The following is an 18217-nucleotide window of genomic DNA, read 5'->3' as shown; positions in this document are numbered from 1 at the left end:
ACAGACGGCCCCTGGCGACCTACACGCAGAGGCGGGGCCAAATCCAAAGCTGAGCCCCGGGAACTGTGAGAACAAAGAAGAGAAAGGGAAATCTCTCCCAGCAGCCTCAGGAGCAGCAGATTAAAGCTCCACAATCAACTTGATGTACCTGCATCTGTGGAATACATGAATAGAAAACGAGTCATCCCAAATTAAGGAGGTGGGCTTTGAGAGCAAGATATATGATTTTTTCCCCTTTTCCTCTTTTTGTGAGTGTGTATGTGTATGCTTCTGTGTGAGATTTTGTCTGCATAGCGTTGCTTCCACCATTTGTCCTAAGGGTCTATCCGTCCGTTTTTTTGTTTTTAATTTTTTTCTCTTAATTTTTTTTAAATTTTATTAACTTTATTATATCTTATCTTACTTTAATTTATTTTACTTTATCTTCTTTCTTTCTTTTTTTCCTTCCTTCCCTCCTTCCTTCCTTCCTTCCTCCCTCCCTCTCTCCCTCTCTCCTTTCTTTCTTACTTTCTACTTCTACTAAATCTTTCTTTCTACTTTTTCTCCCTTTTATTCTGAGCCGTGTGGATGAAAGGCTCTTGGTGCTGCAGTCAGGAGTCAGTGCTGTGCCTCTGAGGTGGGAGAGCCAACGTCAGGACACTGGTCCACAAGAGACCTCCCAGCTCCACTTAATATCAAATGGTGAAAATCTCCCAGAGATCTCCATCTCAACACTAACACCCAGCTTCACTAAACGACCAGCAAGCTATAGTGCTGGATATCCTATGCCAAACAACTAGCAAGACAGGAACACAACCCCACCCATTAGCAGAGAGGCTGCCTAAAATCATAATAAGTCCACAGGCACCCCAAAACACACCACCAGAAGTGGACCTGCCCACCAGAAAGACAAGATCCAGCCTCATCCACCAGAACACAGGCACTAGTCCCCTCCACCAGGAAGCCTACACAACCCACTGAACCAACCTTAGCCACTGGGGACAGACACCAAAAACAACGGGAACTGCGGACCTGCAGCCTGAAAAAAGGAGACCCCAAACACAGTAAGATAAGCAAAATGAGAAGACAGAAAAACACACAGCAGATGAAGGAGCAAGATAACAACCCACCAGACCTAACAAATGAAGAGGAAATAGGCAGTCTACCTGAAAAAGAATTCAGAATAATGATAGTAAAGTTGATCCAAAATCTTGGAAATAGAATAGACAAAATGCAAGAAACATTTAACATGGACCTAGAAGAACTAAAGATGAAACCAACAATGATGAACAACACAATAAATAAAATGAAAAATACTCTAGATGGGATCAATAGCATAATAACTGAGGCAGAAGAACGGATAAGTGACCTGAAAGATAAAATAGTGGAAATAAATACTGCAGAGCAGAATAAAGAAAAAAGAATGAAAAGAACTGAGGACAGTCTCAGAGACCTCTGGGACAACATTAAACACACCAACATTCAAATTATAGGGGTTCCAGAAGAAGAAGAGAAAAAGAAAGGGACTGAGAAAATATTTGAAGAGATTATAGTTGAAAACTTCCCTAATATGGGAAAGGAAAGAGTTAAGTCCAGGAAGCACAGAGTCCCATACAGGATAAATCCAAGGAGAAATATGCCAAGACACATATTAATCAAACTGTCAAAAATTAAATACAAAGAAAACATACTAAAAGCAGCAAGGGAAAAATAACACACAAGGGAATCCCCATACGGTTAACAGCTGATCTTTCAGCAGAAACTCTGCAAGCCAGAAGGGAGTGACAGGACATATTTAAAGTGATGAAGGGGAAAAACCTGCAACCAAGATTGCTCTACCCAGCAAGGATCTCATTCAGATTTGATGGAGAAATTAAAAGCTTTACAGACAAGCAAAAGCTGAGAGAGTTCAGCACCACAAAACCAGCATTACAACAACTGCTAAAGGAACTTCTCTAGGCAAGAAACACCAGAGAAGGAAAAGACCTACAATAATGAACCCAAAACAATTAAGAAAATGGGAATAGGAACATACATATCGATAATTACCTTAAATGTAAATGGACTAAATGCTCCCACCAAAAGACACAGATTGGCTGAATGGATACAAAAACAAGACCCATATATTTGCTGTCTACAAGAGACCCACTTCAGACCTAGAGACACATACAGACTGAGAGTAAGGGGATGGAAAAAGGCATTTCATGCAAATGGAAACCAAAAGAAAGCTGGAGTAGCAATTCTCATATCAGACAAAATAGACTTTAAAATAAAGACTACTAGAAGAGACAAAGAAGGACACTACATAATGATCAAGGGATCAATCCAAGAAGAAGATATAACAATTGTAAATGTTTATGCAGCCAACATAGGAGCACCTCAATACATAAGGCAAATACTAACAGCCATAAAAGGGGAAATCGACAGTAACACATTCATAGTAAGGGATTTTAACACCCCACTTTCACCAATGGACAGATCATCCAAAACGAAAATAAATAAGGAAACACAAGCTTTAAATGATACATTAAACAAGATGGACTTAATTGATATTTATAGGACATTCCATCCAAAAACAACAGAATACACATTTTTCTCAAGTGCCCATGGAACATTCTCCAGGATAGATCATACCTTGGGTCACAAATCAAGCCTTGGTAAATATAAGAAAATTGAAATTGTATCAAGTATCTTTTCCGGCCACAACGCTATGAGACTAGATATCAATTACAGGAAAAGATCCGTAAAAAATACAAACACATGGAGGCTAAACAATACACTACTTAATAACGAAGTGATCACTGAAGAAATCAAAGAGGAAATTAAAAAATACCTAGAAACAAATGACAATGGAGACACGACAACCCAAAACCTATGGGATGCAGCAAGAGCAGTTCTAAGAGGGAAGTTTATAGCAATACAATCCTACCTTAAGAAACAGGAGACATCTCGAATAAACAACCTAACCTTGCACCTAAAGCAATTAGAGAAAGAAGAACAAAAAAACCCCAAAGTTAGCAGAAGGAACGAAGTCATAAAAATCAGATCAGAAATAAATGAAAAAGAAATGAAGGAAACGATAGCAAATAAATAAAACTAAAAGCTGGTTCTTTGAGAAGATAAACAAAATTGATAAACCATTAGCCAGACTCATCAAGAGAAAAAGGGAGAAGACTCAAATCAATAGAATTAGAAATGAAAAAGGAGAAATAACAAATGACACTGCAGAAATACAAAAGATCATGAGAGATTACTACAAGCAACTCTATGCCAATAAAATGGACAACCTGGAAGAAATGGACAAATTCTTATAAATGCACAACCTGCCAAACCCGAATCAGGGAGTAATAGAAAATATGAACAGACCAATCACAAGCACTGAAATTGAAACTGTGATTAAAAATCTTCCAATAAAAAAAGCCCAGGACCAGATGACTTCACAGGTGAATTTTATCAAACATTTAGAGAAGAGCTAACACCTATACTTCTCAAACTCTTCCAAAATATAGCACAGGGAGGAACATTCTCAAACTCATTCTATGAGGCCACCATCACCCTGATACCAAAACCAGACAAGGATGTCACAAAGAAAGAAAACTACAGGCCAATATCACTGATGAACATAGATGCAAAAATCCTCAACAAAATACTAGCAAACAGAATCCAATAGCACATTAAACAGATCATACACCATGATCAAGTGGGGTTTATTCCAAGAATGCAAGGTTTCTTCAATATATGCAAATCAATCAATGTGATACACCATATTAACAAATTGAAGGAGAAAAACCGTATGATCATCTCAATAGATGCAGAGAAAGCTTTCGACAAAATTCAACATCCATTTATGATAAAAACCCTGCAAAACATAGGCATAGAGGGAACTTTCTTCAACATAATAAAGGCCATATATGACAAACCCACAGCCAACATCGTCCTCAATGGTGAAAAACTGAAAGCATTTCCACTAAGATCAGGAACAAGACAAGGTTGCCCACTCTCACCACTCTTATTCAACATAGTTTTGGAAGTTTTAGCCACAGCAATCAGAGAAGAAAAGGCAATAAAAGGAATCCAAATTGGAAAAGAAGAAGTAAAGCTGTCACTGTTTGCAGATGACATGATACTATACGTAGAGAATCCTAAAGATGCTACCAGAAAACTACTAGAGCTAATCAATGAATTTGGTAAAGTAGCAGGATACAAAATTAATGCACAGAAATCTCTTGCATTCCTATACACTAATGATGAAAAATCTGAAAGTGAAATCAAGAAAACACTCCCATTTACCATTGCAACAAAAAGAATAAAATATCTAGGAATAAACCTACCTAAGGAGACAAAAGACCTGTATGCAGAAAATTATAAGACACTGATGAAAGAAATTAAAGATGATACAAATAGATGGAGAGATATACCATGTTCTTGGATTGGAAGAATCAACATTGTGAAAATGACTCTACTACCCAAAGCAATCTTCAGATTCAAGGCAATCCCTATCAAGCTACCAATGGCATTTTTCACAGAACTAGAACAAAAATTTTCACAATTTGTATGGAAACACAAAAGACCCCGAATAGCCAAAGCAATCTTGAGAACGAAAAATGGAGCTGGAGGAATCAGGCTCCCTGACTTCAGACTATACTACAAAGCTACAGTAATCAAGACAGTATGGTACTGGCACAAAAACAGAAAGATCAATGGAACAGGATAGAAAGCCCAGAGATAAACCCATGCACATATGGTCACCTTATCTTTGATAAAGGATGCAGGAATGTACAGTGGAGAAAAGACAGCCTCTTCAATAATTGGTGCTGGGAAAACTGGACAGGTACATGTATAAGTATGAGATTACATCACTCCCGAACACCATACACAAAAATAAGCTCAAAATGGATTAAAGACCTAAATGTAAGGCCAGAAACTATCAAACTCTTAGAGGAAAACATAGGCAGAACACTCTGTGACATAAATCACAGCAAGATCCTTTCTGACCAACCTCCAAGAGAAATGGAAATAAAAGCAAAAAGAAACAAATGGGACCTAATGAAACTTCAAAGCTTTTGCACAGCAAAGGAAACCATAAACAAGACCAAAAGACAACCCTCAGAATGGGAGAAAATATTTGCAAATGAAGCAACGGACAAAGGATTAATCTCCAAAATTTATAAGCAGCTCATGCAGCTCAATAACAAAAAAACAAACAACCCAATCCAAAAATGGGCAGAAGATGTGAATAGACATTTCTCCAAAGAAGATATACAGACTGCTAACAAACACATGAAAGAATGCTCAACATCATTAATCATTAGAGAAATGCAAATCAAAACTACAATGAGATATCATCTCACACTATTCAGAATGGCCATCATCAAAAAGTCTGGAAACAATAAATGCTGGAGAGGGTGTGGAGAAAAGGGAACCCTCTTGCACTGTTGGTGGGAATGTAAATTGATACAGCCACTGTGGAGAACAGTATGGAGGTTCATTAAAATATTACAAATAGAACTACCATATGACCCCGCAATCCCACTATTGGGCATATACCCTGAGAAAACCATAATTCAAAAAGAGTCATGTACCAAAATGTTCATTGCAGCTCTATTTACAATAGCCCGGAGATGGAAACAACCTAAGTGTCCATCATCGGATGAATGGATAAAGAAGATGTGGGACATATATACAATGGAATATTACTCAGCCATAAAAAGAAATGAAATTGAGCTATTTGTAATGAGGTGGATAGACCTAGAGTCTGTCATACAGAGTGAAGTAAGTCAGAAATAGAAAGACAAATACCATATTCTAACACATATATATGGAATTTAAGAAAAAAAAATGTCATGAAGAACCTAGGGGTTAGACAGGAATAAAGACACAGACCTACGAGAGAATGGACTTGAGGATATGGGGAGGGGGAAGGGTATGCTGTGACAAAGTGAGAGAGAGGCATGGACATATATACACTACCAAATGTAAGGTAGATAGCTAGTGGGAAGCAGCCCCATAGCACACGGAGATCAGCTCGGTGCTTTGTAACCACCTAGAGGGGCGGGATAGGGAGGGTGGGAGGGAGGGAGATGCAAGAGGGAAGAGACATGGGAACATATGTATGTGTATAACTGATTCACTTTGTTATAAAGCAGAAACTAACACACCATTTTAAAGCAATTAATACTCCAATAAAGATGTAAAAAAAAAAAAAAAGTGGGCAGTGGCCCAATTCCTGGAAATCCCCACCCCTTCCCCAAAATAGCTGGAATACTCCTCCCACTCATTAGCCTATGAAATGACCCACCCCTATAAAAGCTGACTACCCCATACCCTGGTGCCACTCTCACCTTCTGAGATGGCCCACACTCTGTCTGCGGAGTGTGTTTCTCTCTAAATAAATCCACTTCTTACCTATCACTTTGTCTCTCACTGAATTCTTTTTCTTCAATATGTAGTGTAATATTTTATTGAGGTATAATTGATATATAACATTATATTAGTTTTGGATACAACATATTGATTCAATATTTGTATGTATTGCACAATGATTATCACGATAACTCTAGTTAATATCCCTCTCACTGAATTCTTTCCGTGATGAGACATCAAGAACTTGAGCTTCATTAAGTCCTGTTACCAGGTGAGTGATCTCAGTTAGAGAACCATGGGTTCAAGACCCAATCTGAGTTGCACGGTTACAGTGTCACATGGGAATATGCTTAATTCTCCCAGCAGCCATGTGCACAAAACATGCTAAGTGCTGCCAACTGGGGATGCTCACCGGGCCTTGGTATCCAGGAGTTCTACCGCGGATCAGTCCTGAAGGTGGGTAGAGCCCATGTGACTGATCTCAGGTACTCAGACTTCAGCCCCAGCCCAGAGTTAAAAAAAAAAAAAATAGGTGTTTACCATCAATCACATTGTCAGGATAAACTGTCACACTGCAGTAGCATGGCCCATCCCTCAGGCATAAAAAACACTCTTATCAGGCAGAACATTCCAAGGGCTCAGAGGTTACCTCCCTAGAGCCAGCCAGCTGGAGGCAGGTTTTTATTTAGAATGTGCCGGGTCTGAGCAACCCAGACCTGCTGAATTAACCCTTTCCTGTACTAGTTGTGATCTGAGAAAAAGATGGATCCCCTCAAATGCTTTTTTGGAATAAAAAAGGACAATGGAACCAATCCAATCCTCATGGATTCAGTGGAAACCCCATGACCAAGGTTTTAACTTTAACTTCCACCTGAAGTTCAAAAGTATTTATTTATGTAACAAACATTAAGTAGATATCTTGATAGCAATATGAAGCTCACAGCTTCTGCCCTGAAGACACTCGCAATCTTGAGGGAGAGGCACCCTGTTGTCAACATATTATCATGTATCTCTGAGCCACAATGTTCTCTGCTCCTGTAGCATCTGATGTCATCCATTAATGCTGGGGAAGAGGCAATGGGGGAAGTTTCACAGGAGCTGACACCTGAACTGAGGCCCAGGTGGTGGCCAAGAATTGCCAGGTCAACAGTGAGCAGGGTACCCTCAAGGCAGGAAAGGAAAAGGTAGGATTTTCAAACCAAGGGTACAGCACTTGTATTAGAGACAGAGAGCTCAGTGTATTGGGGGTTTCTGGACTATCATATAAATAATGAGGACTTTTCTAAGTCCTCTCTCTAAGGTCAACTTTGTAAGGCTAGTTTTTACTGGGTAGTTTATGACAGTTTGCCAACATTTTTTACATCATAGCACTCATAAAAAATAATCCAACTTGGCTCTCAGGCCTCCTTGACAATTTTTGCTCATTCTAAATTCTTATGCTACTATTTTTCATCTATTAACAGGAGCATGAGATGAGAGAATCAATACATGGAGAACCTTTACATTTACCAACACAAAATAACTTATTCTCTTTTATGCTGCCTGTCCTTCCTTACCTGCTCATCTGTTCTAAATTTTTAAAAGAAACTACCTTTCTTGTCCCTTATAAGTAATATCTTAGCTAGGTCTATTGTGAATTGTAATTTATTGGTGGTTCCCATTCCCATGGCAAATACCACCTTCTGCTATAGTAAGCTTCTTTGAAAGGTGTTTTTCCATTTCTGTTTACCAATGTGCCTTCATACCTTTGTTTTCACATCACTTGCATTTGTACAGATCTCACATGGTATCTAAAAAGCAATTCAACTCATTTTTGGAGCAGAGGGCAAAGGAAGGCTGAAGAGACAGAGAGGAATAAGCACATCACTACTTTCTACTCCGTAAGTTAGAAAAAAAATAATCAGAAAGGGAAGTTGCATTCTAACAAAAAGCCAACCCCTGTAATAATCACGTAGAAGAGTCATACAGTGTCCATGTGACACAGTTAAAAACACAAAAGAGTGTACACCTTTGGGTAGAAGCGAACCATATATGTATATTTTTAGGAGGCTGTTCTTCTTCGTACAACCACATCAACAAAGCCCTCGGGTTCTCTCACCTTGCTGGTAAGAGCTGGTGATGGGTTTGCCACCCAGATGAATGGCTTCAACATAAAAGCTCAGTGTCACTCACATAAAAGATATTGAATTAAGGCTGACCTGGAAATGTGATAGCTTAACTTCTGGTCCCAACTCACTTGTGTTCTTTTTTTGTTTCTTCTTTCTCAAGAAAATAAATATATCTTTATGGTACCACCACTAAGTGCTCAGTTTTAAACTTGGTCACTTTACTATCACAGGAACAACTGCAGCCAATTAGGTGCCATATTGAATTTAGTTTTTTGTCATCCAGTTTCATTTAGCAAACATTTATTGATATTTTACTGAGTGTCAGGCACTGATACGATTTCTGGGGACCCAGCTGCAGACAGAAGTGCAGCAGTGTCACCTGAAGTTTTGGGAGCCTGTCGTGCTTAAGAAATACAAGATTTTTATGCTATTTCTTATTTATTTGTTTGTCTGTTTGTTTATTTAGGCTGCCCTGGGTCTTAGTTGAGGCACGTGGGATCTTCGTTGTGGCATGTGGGCTCTTAGTTGCAGCAAGCACATGGGATCTAGTTCCCTGCTGGACCACCAGGGAAGTCCCTAATTTCTGAACTCAAGACAAGAGATAGTATATCTTGATCAAAAATAAGCTATACTGGTGATCCTCTAGAAATGAGCAGACTGCTTGCTGGTCTAATGAATTTCTTTCTTTCTTTCTTTCTTTTTTAAATGAATTTCTTAAAGTACTTCAAAAACATTCCAGTCCGGGAGTGTTAAGGAAAATATACCTTTTTGATTTTTTTTTTTTTTAGCCACACCATGCGGGTTGTGGGATCTTAGTTCCCCGACCAGGGTTTGAACCCAGGCCCACGGCAGTGAAAGCCCCGAGTCCTAACCACTGGACCACCAGGGAATCGCCAAAAAACATACCTTTTTTATTTTTTTGCGGTATGCGGGCCTCTCACTACTGTGGCCTCTCCCGTTGCGGAGCACAGGCTCCGGACGCGCAGGCTCAGTGGCCATGGCTCACGGGCCCAGCCGCTCCGCGGCATGTGGGATCCTCCCGGACCGGGGCACGAAGCCGTGTCCCCTGCATCAGCAGGCGGACTCTCAATCACTGCGCCACCAGGGAAGCCCAAAACATACCTTTTTGAAGCGGGGGGGGGGGGGGGGGTGTTTCAGATTCTGGTTTGATATCTATAGGTTTCCTCCATTATCCGAAAGCAGGGTGTCCTATGAAACATTTCGTAAGCCAAAATGGTATAAAAGCAGCTAAAGCACAGAGGCTTATAGACACAGTTCAAAGCTATGGCGGCTTGAGGCGGAGATGCTGACTGTAGCTCCTGGGGAAGGAGCTTGGTAGCGCCAGTCTCCTGTTCAGGGTGCCCACTGCCTTTATAATGGCTCCCCGCAAAACACAAACTGAACCCTATTTCATTTTCTGCTTTTTTGTAAAATCAAAAATCCTCTTCAGATTTCTTTTGGTTATAGAAAACAGGTACTAATACAGGTCTTTTGTAAAAGCCAAGGGGCGTAAAGCGAACTTCCGAAAAGTAAGGAATAACTATAAGAGAAATTGTGTCAGTGAATATAAGACTTTAACAGGCCCTTTAGGAGACTCAGAAAAGCAATCTTTCTCTCTCTGTCTCTCACTCACACACATACACACATAAACACATACACACACACACACACACCTGGCTCTCAAGGATTGTTCATGTCAGCAAGAGATAGGGCATGTATATAAATATTTATAATACTAAAAATAATAAGTACCCTGGGAGGTACTAATGTAAAACAAAGGGGTTTTAGAGGGGGAAGGAAGGCTGGAATAAGAGAGGAGTCATGAAAGTGACACTTGAGCTGGGTATTAAAGAATCTGGACATAGGGAGGGGGTAAATCACATTTCAGGTAAAAGGAAAAAGTAGAACAAGCAAAAGCCAAGAAGAGTAATACATCGACCTGTGAAAGGATGGGATATGTGACTTAGAATTCAGATGATGGAAGGTCTCAAAAGCCAGACTAAGAAGCTGCATCAGCAACCACAAAAGCAAGGTAAACATTTAGTACAGGGTAACAAGTGTGCAAATCTGTGAGGTGGGCAGGTATAGTGGTGGAGACTGCAGAAGTCAGCAGTGCACACCCTCCAGCTTCAGTTGATTATTGCATGCAGATGTGCAGGCCCTAAGTGGCCAATTCTTACAATTTTTCAAGAGAAGGGGGAAAAAAATCGAAGTTTTATATAAAATCACAAAATTGATTCCATTTTTCATACAGTGAGGGCCAAACAAAATTTGTATGCAGGCTCAGGGTAGCTTGTGGTACCCAATTTGTACCTCTACAAAACTGACTTCTTGTGTGGATAGTAACATTACCTTTCTACTTCTCAGGAGCCTCAATTCTTTTTTTTTTTTAAATAAATTTATTTAGTTTTTTTTTTTTTTTTTTTTTTTTGCGGTACGCGGGCCTCTCACCGTCGCGGCCTCTCCCGTTGCGGAGCACAGACTCCGGACGCGCAGGCTCAGCGGCCATGGCCCACGGGCCCAGCCGCTCCGCTGCACGTGGCATCTTCCCGGACCGGGGCACGAACCCGCATCCCCTGCATCGGCAGGCGGACTCTCAACCACTGCGCCACCAGGGAAGTCCAGTTGTTGTTTTTTTTTAATTTTAATTTTTGGCTGTTTTGGGTCTTCGTTGCTGTGAATGGGCTTTCTCTAGTTGCAGCGACTGGGGTCTACTCTTCATTGCAGTGCACAAGCTTCTCATTGCGGTGGCTTCTCTTGCTGTGGAGAACGAGCTTTAGGCATGCGGGCTTCAGTAGTTGTGGCATGTGGGCTCAGTAGTTGTGGCTCGTGGGCCCTAGAGCACAGGCTCATTAATTGTGGCGCACGAGCTTAGTTGCTCTGCAGCATGTGGAATCTTCCCAGACCAGGACTTGAACCCGTGTCCCCTGCATTGGCAGGTGGATTCTTAACTGCTGTGCCACCAGGGAAGTCCCTCAGCATCCTCAATTCTCTCAATCAGATTTATTATCTGATTACCTCTTCTACATAATTAGTGTGTATTAACGCTAAAGGGTGCTATGTTTTTCCATTCTCTGAAGAAAATCTTGATTAAACATATCCTGATCCCACTGATGTTAGCCCATGATTGTTTCACGTGTCAGGGTAGGTTCACTGCTGTAACCAACAAATCCAGGAGTTCAGGGTCTTAACATCATAGTTCACTTCTGTCACACGTTTACTTCTGTCCAGTGTGACTATTCCTGCTTGGTTGGCTTTCCTGACAGCCGTTTTTAGGTTCCTTCCATCTCATGGCTCTCTGCCTTCTCTGGATCCTAGAGTATTTTCCTTTGGCTATAAACCAGGAAAGACAGAATGGAGGGTCACACGTGGGAGTGCTTTAAGAGTCAGACCTGCAGTTGGGCATATGTTACTTGGACCCACATGCCACTGGTTATGATTCCATTATGGATAAACCAAACTTCAAGAAGGGTGGGAAGTTAAGTCTAGCTGTAAACCCAGCAGGAAACAGGAAATGGCCTGGTAAGCAAACATCTGGTCTCTATCATATTTTCCAAGCAGTGCTCTGGTTTCATCCAGCACTGGCTCCTTGACTCAGAACTACATGTGAAGGTCTTACTTCATAGTTAGGTATAAACAAGGTTGAAATGACAAGCTTTAGCTGAATGCAAGAAATGTCACATAATTCAATGACTTTTCTAGATCATTAGTCCCTTTTATTCACATTAGCCAAAAAATGTATTGCCCTTCTGTCCTCTCCTTTCACCTAAAACACGTAAGATATTCTACCTCCAAAAATCAACAATGCAACCTTGGTGATTCACGCTTTATCTATATTCCAAGAGCAGCTCTTCTTTCTACTCCTATAATGGCACCCTTCATCTAAAGTGCACTCAATATACTTCACTTGTATCATTTAAAAGGGTGAAAAACATGCTTGAATGTCATTAGGCTTTTATTTCATACCAGGAAACAAGCTCATCAAATACTTTCATGAGGTAACACCTTTGATCAAGGCAAGATTTAATTAAGCAAATGATTAGCACTGGGACCTGATTAAAACATAAATGTCAATGTAATGATTATTCTTTCCTCTCTTGTATAATGAGTGGTTCAGACTAGCTCACTTCCATGATCCCATCTGATTCTGACATTCCATCCATTCCAAAGAGCAAGTTCATGAACCTTGTCAGTGGTACATTCAGGACAAGCGTGAAGTCTCCCAATCCCTAGTCCATTTTGATGCTCTAAACATCATCATGACACTTAGTCTTATGCCTCAGAACATCCCGACCAGAGAGAAAACCCACTTGCTTGCTCTGAGACTGATGGATGAAAATCATATACAGAAGTTTAAAAAATGATAAGCAGTTATTTCTCATCGATTCAAAAGTTCACAAGAGTTGAACTTATATTTGAATAGCATTTGGATGGCTGCCTCAGGAAAATTCCTAAATTCAGTAATTATGCTCATACGATTTTGAATACAGAAAGCACAGAGAACTGATAGGACGTAAATAAAATATACACACATGTAACACTTCCAGATGAGTTAGTCTGATTTTTACTTTATGATTTATCATTCTTGAGCTTCTTTGTGTGTAGGTAAAAAATTTAAATTTTCTTCCAACTTAATTTGCTCTCTGCTCTTACATTTTTAACGAAGTGTTCAACTAATAGCGGAAGTAGGTACACATCATTTTCTTTACAACTATTACTATCATAAGATTAGACATTTTAAGTAGAACATAATTGATTTTGTCCATTTTTCTTATTATGTGCCTTTGTTTATTCACTCATCCATCCATCGTTTCAGTTTTAGCTTTTAATATAATTAGCCAAATTCTGACCCAATAAAAGAGCATTAAAATTTGGCTTCAAGAAATAAAAAGGTTTATTTCTAAAAACAGGAAAATATAATCAATCCTTTAAATACAGATTCTCCAAAATTATTTAATCCTACATAAATGAAAGTAATGTTTATAATTTAAGACATTTTTAGACGTTTATTAAAGGGAAATTAATATTTTAATACTTCCAACACTGACTGCCTTCATTTTCAAAATTATATTTTTATAATTTTAAAATTTATTTTTGTACCATTCTTAAAAACAAATTATTTTTTAAACAATTTTCGACCATAAACCCCTTACAAGTCCATTAGTTTTTTTTCTTCACATTTATATAGTCTCAAATTTTAGATATTTTTCCACTGTAGAGGAAAAATTTTATTAAAACTGGAGCCTTCACAAATTCAACAGATTTTGCTCCCTCCAAAAAACAGTATAAAAGAGAGTTTGAAATCACTATTAAAGCAGTATGAGGATTATCTCACATTTGGAACCAAGTGTTCTCAGAATTTTTCCTCTTCTTCAGTCTAAATGTCTTATTTACTTCAAAATATTATCAAGTAAACTATGCTGGCGTCTTTCTACTAAACAACCACTTTACACAAGATTAACATTTTAAACATGCACAAGTGTAAAATAAGAAGCAAAGTTCTCTTATAAATTATAGCAATATCAGGTGTAGCTCAGTTATAAGATCATGCTAACAACAGCAAAAGCCCACATTAACTCACACAATTGCATAAATGCTCTCTTTACCACCCTCCATGGAAACACTCACTATTTTCCAAAGGAATGAGTAAAAATTACCACTTTGGAATAATACTATTAGTTAAACAAAGGACATGTCAACCACATGAAAACAACTCTATCTAATCTAGAAGACGGTTAAGTCTACCCTTGTTAGGAACTATGCTGTTAAGCCCTGAAGGGAAATGCTTAGAACATTCAATAAGGATTAAAAAAAAAAAAATTTAATGACCCTCCCTTCACAAATTATTGAAAGAGTCATTGGCTTGCTTACTCACATTCCAGAGCATCTACTGAACTTAATTTAAAATTGCAGGGACCATGTAAAAAAAATATATTAACACTTACCAATAAGGTTCATTGATTAAAACTTAAAAAAGTAAAGTTAAAGACAGTTCTGAGTGATATTTCATGGGTATTATAATACAAATCCTAAAGAAGAATTACTAGCTTTAGAAGAACATCTGTTGTATGTTTGATGAAAATGCTTTATACTATTTCAGAAGACTTGATACGGGAAAAAGTTTGAATTAACAATTCACTTGGGCTTCGCTGGTAGTGCAGTGGTTAAGAATCCTCCCGCCAGTGCAGGAGACACAGGTTCGAGCCCTGGTCCGGGAAGATCCCACATGCCGCGGAGCAACTAAGCCCGTGTGCCACAATTAATGAGCCTGCACTCTACAGCCCGCAAACCACAATTATTGAGCCTGCACGCCACAGCTACTTAAGCCCACACGCCTAGAGCCTGTGCTCAGAAACAAGAGCAGCCACCGCAATGAGAAGCCCACGCACCGCAACAAAGAGTAGCCCCCACTCTCCACAACTAGAGAAAGCCTGAGCGCAGCAACGAAGATCCAATGCAGCCAAAAATAAATAAAATAAATAAATTTTTAAAAAATTCACTTGAGTTATCATAAGAAATGTCAACTTTACATTTGTTAATGAACGAAAAGGAGTTAGTAGATTTAAAGGGTGGTTGAGTCATTAACTACATGTAAAGAGATCAGATTATCAAAATGTGGGTGAATGGTGAGAAAAAAGCCAATAGGAGCAGAACAATAAATTCTCTTCTCTCATTTGCTGTCACCTGCTTATGAAGTTCCACCTTGATAGGTAATTGTCTAGAAAATGAACAGGTTATATTAGAAGAACTTCACCAAGAATTATGGGTAGCAATTTCAAGCATAAAATCTGATTTAAAAATATATATATATATTCATAAAAACATGCTCAAGTTCCTCAATAAAAAACTAAAAAAATGAAGAGGTTATATTAGAAGGACGTCAACAAGAATTATGGATAGCAATTTCAAGCATAAAATCTGATTTAAAAAAGTTATATTCATAAAAACACGCTGAAGTTCCTCAATAAAAAACTTTAAAAAATTTTATTTGCAAGTTTTTATACAAGTTTAATATTTATTATCTTTCCCTTGGTGGTTTTATTACAATTATATGATATAAAGAAAACATAATGACAATTATATGATATAAAGAAAACATAATGATTATTTTCACCAAAGTCCATGTAAGATGTCCCCCAAATCCCTCAAATTTACCCCAGAGTGCCATATCATTATGCTCACACCATATGTGCGCTGCTGACATAAAGTCTGAGGAGCCCCCGCTATAACTAGACAGTGTCTAATATGGAATTCCCCAGAATATGTGGAGTACATTTGAATGAGATTCAATCAATACCTTCATCCAAAAATGGTGGAGAGCTTCAAAAGAACCAGAAAAACTTACATCAATTTACATAAAGTTTATACAATGTTTTTTAAAATAAAGAGTTCTGCCATATTAAAAAAAAAAAAGGCTAAAGCACAAAATCAAAGATCTAAAGTAAACAAAGTGATAAAAATGACAAACTTCAATCTGATGCCCTAATTGTAAATACATGATTAATCTGAGGAAATATTAGATATTAAAAGCCCCATAATTACTTCATATACTAACCTGAAGTTTTTCCTTTTAATAATGGTTATATTTGGGAGTTGGTCAATTTTTCCTCATGTTCTTCCACTCTTGTCTTGCCATCTTTCCCTAAATATGTCCGGCACGATGAATCAAAGAGGACATTTTCCCCTCATGTTGGATTCCCCAACAGCAAGCACACTCTTCTCTTAGGAAGAATACTAGAAGGTCCCTAACCACTGCAACATGATGACATTTGACCTCAAAACTAACATTGAAAATGCACAGGTAAGACATCAAAAGCAGGGCACCAGACAGAACAGTACAAGCTATTTCCCTAGAATGTCTGATCACTTCTACCACCTGGTTATATAGAACTTGCCAGGAAGCATGAATGCGACATAGTCACAATAGTAACAGTCAGCAGCAAATATTTTCTTTGGGAGATGAGGAAAGAAAAAGGAGGCAAGGCACCTACTATATAGGTTGCAATAATATTAAATGCTCCAAGTAAGCCTAATAGACAATGTCTTCAAATATATTAGATATACATGAAAACATACTGGAAACAAAAATCTCTCAAGCAACTAAGGGTGCTTGTAACATAGAAGATTATTAAAATAGTAGTATTAATAAGTATTATTGCTACTGTTATTCATCTTTATTATACTATTTTTATAGTAAGGGAAGTTATAGACACTTTTTCAGATGTCTCAAAACCTTAATAAATACATAGAGTTTGTACAAAACACAACCTTATTGGAATGCCCCTTATATTCAATTAAAAGGTAAAATTAAAACCTCAGCCTAGATAGCAGCTTCCAAGGCATCAAAAACACTTAAGGCCTATACTATCTTTGGTTGTTGTCCTTAATTCCAGCCCTGAAAAATTAATGAATTCAGGACATTAAAATCAGATACACTGTATCTGGACTGAAATTACAGTATTAAGTGTATTTAAAATGTCTAACATCATGTATGAACTCTGAACTATTAACATAATTTTGAATCATTATACAATTTAAAAAGCTAAACATTTAGAAAAAGTATTATTGATATAAGATATACTTTACATTCAAAATCATGGATTATGACAATATAGTTTACATCCTGTCAGTAGAGGACCAAATGCAACAAAACACATTGCAATAAATTTATTTAAATTAGCTCAAAAATATGACATGGAGTTAAAACACTGCAAACAAACATTCAGCCTATTGAGCAATGAAGCAGTTGTTTTAACATCCAAGTAGTCATATACAGTATAATACAGAAATGAATAATGATAAATATATTATGTTAAACAATAATTTTTGCTAATTAACAGAAAAATCCCTTTTAAGTTATTTTTGGCATGGTGCCAGAGGCTCTGTCAAATAACTGGATGCAAGGCACTGCTTATTTACAGGTTCACAACATGTAGCACTTGGAGTCTTCAAGTAGATGCATGGTTAAAACGTAGGCTTGTTCATGTATTCTTCCATTGTCTGAAAGAGAACCATATATAAGAGCAATTTTCCCTTAAACCACATCCTTTAGCAGACTGTGAAAATTCTTCATTCTCTTACTCATTTATCTTGCCATTAGAAGAAAGAAGTTTTTGTTTTTGTTTTTGTTTTGGCTGCACCACACAGCTTGTGGGATCTTAGTTCTCTGACCAGGGATTGAACCCAGGCCCACAGCAGTGAAAGTCCAGAGTCCTAACCACTGGACCACCAGGGAATTCCCGAAAAGAAGTTTTTGAAGTGTACATGGTCATAAATCTTTGCATTCTAATCAAGAAAGGTGGTTCAAAGTTTGAGTATAATTTGTATACACGTCCATATGGCTGGAATTAAATAACTTTCAACAGAGAAATGGCTAAACTTGACCATAAAAGGAATGTCTGATAAGAGAAATGCTAAAGCAACAGCTGCGAAGCTATCGCTGTTGACTTCAGAAAAATGTGCCTGCTAAAATAACCATGAGGACTACCTCCAGACACAGGTATTAGAGAAATTTGTATAACGTATGTATCGTTACATACATACATAACATATGTATCATTACAGATACAGAACATCTTATTGCCAAGACATAAGGGATAAACAGACCGTAATTCTTAAGAATTTCTTTCATGTAGTTTGAAAAGGCTTTCCTCCAAAGTACATAAATTATGTTTCTTCATCCGCCTCATAACTTACCAAGTTTGCTAACATGCCACAGGGCCCTAATTTTTTCCCAGTACTTTAAAAAAATGTTTAAATGGATTCAC

General features: G+C 38.1%; 1 protein-coding gene across 2 annotated transcripts in view; it reads right to left on the bottom strand.

The window, feature by feature from the left end:
* Positions 1 to 15413: 15413 nt before the first annotated feature.
* The window catches only part of AP1S3 (adaptor related protein complex 1 subunit sigma 3), a 56371-nt gene continuing 53567 nt past the window's right edge, over positions 15414 to 18217 (bottom strand). For both annotated transcript variants that reach the window (XM_060016035.1, XM_060016036.1), the window contains exon 5: positions 15414 to 17450. In XM_060016035.1, coding sequence (XP_059872018.1) covers positions 17415 to 17450 — 36 coding nt within the window. In that variant the 3' untranslated portion in view covers positions 15414 to 17414. The remainder of the gene's footprint in view (positions 17451 to 18217) is intronic.

The sequence above is a fragment of the Delphinus delphis genome, chromosome 7 (assembly GCF_949987515.2).
Source record: "Delphinus delphis chromosome 7, mDelDel1.2, whole genome shotgun sequence".
NCBI lineage: Eukaryota > Metazoa > Chordata > Mammalia > Artiodactyla > Delphinidae > Delphinus > Delphinus delphis.
The sequence above is the reverse complement of the archived record's forward strand: the minus strand, read 5'-3'. Positions and strand labels throughout refer to the sequence as shown.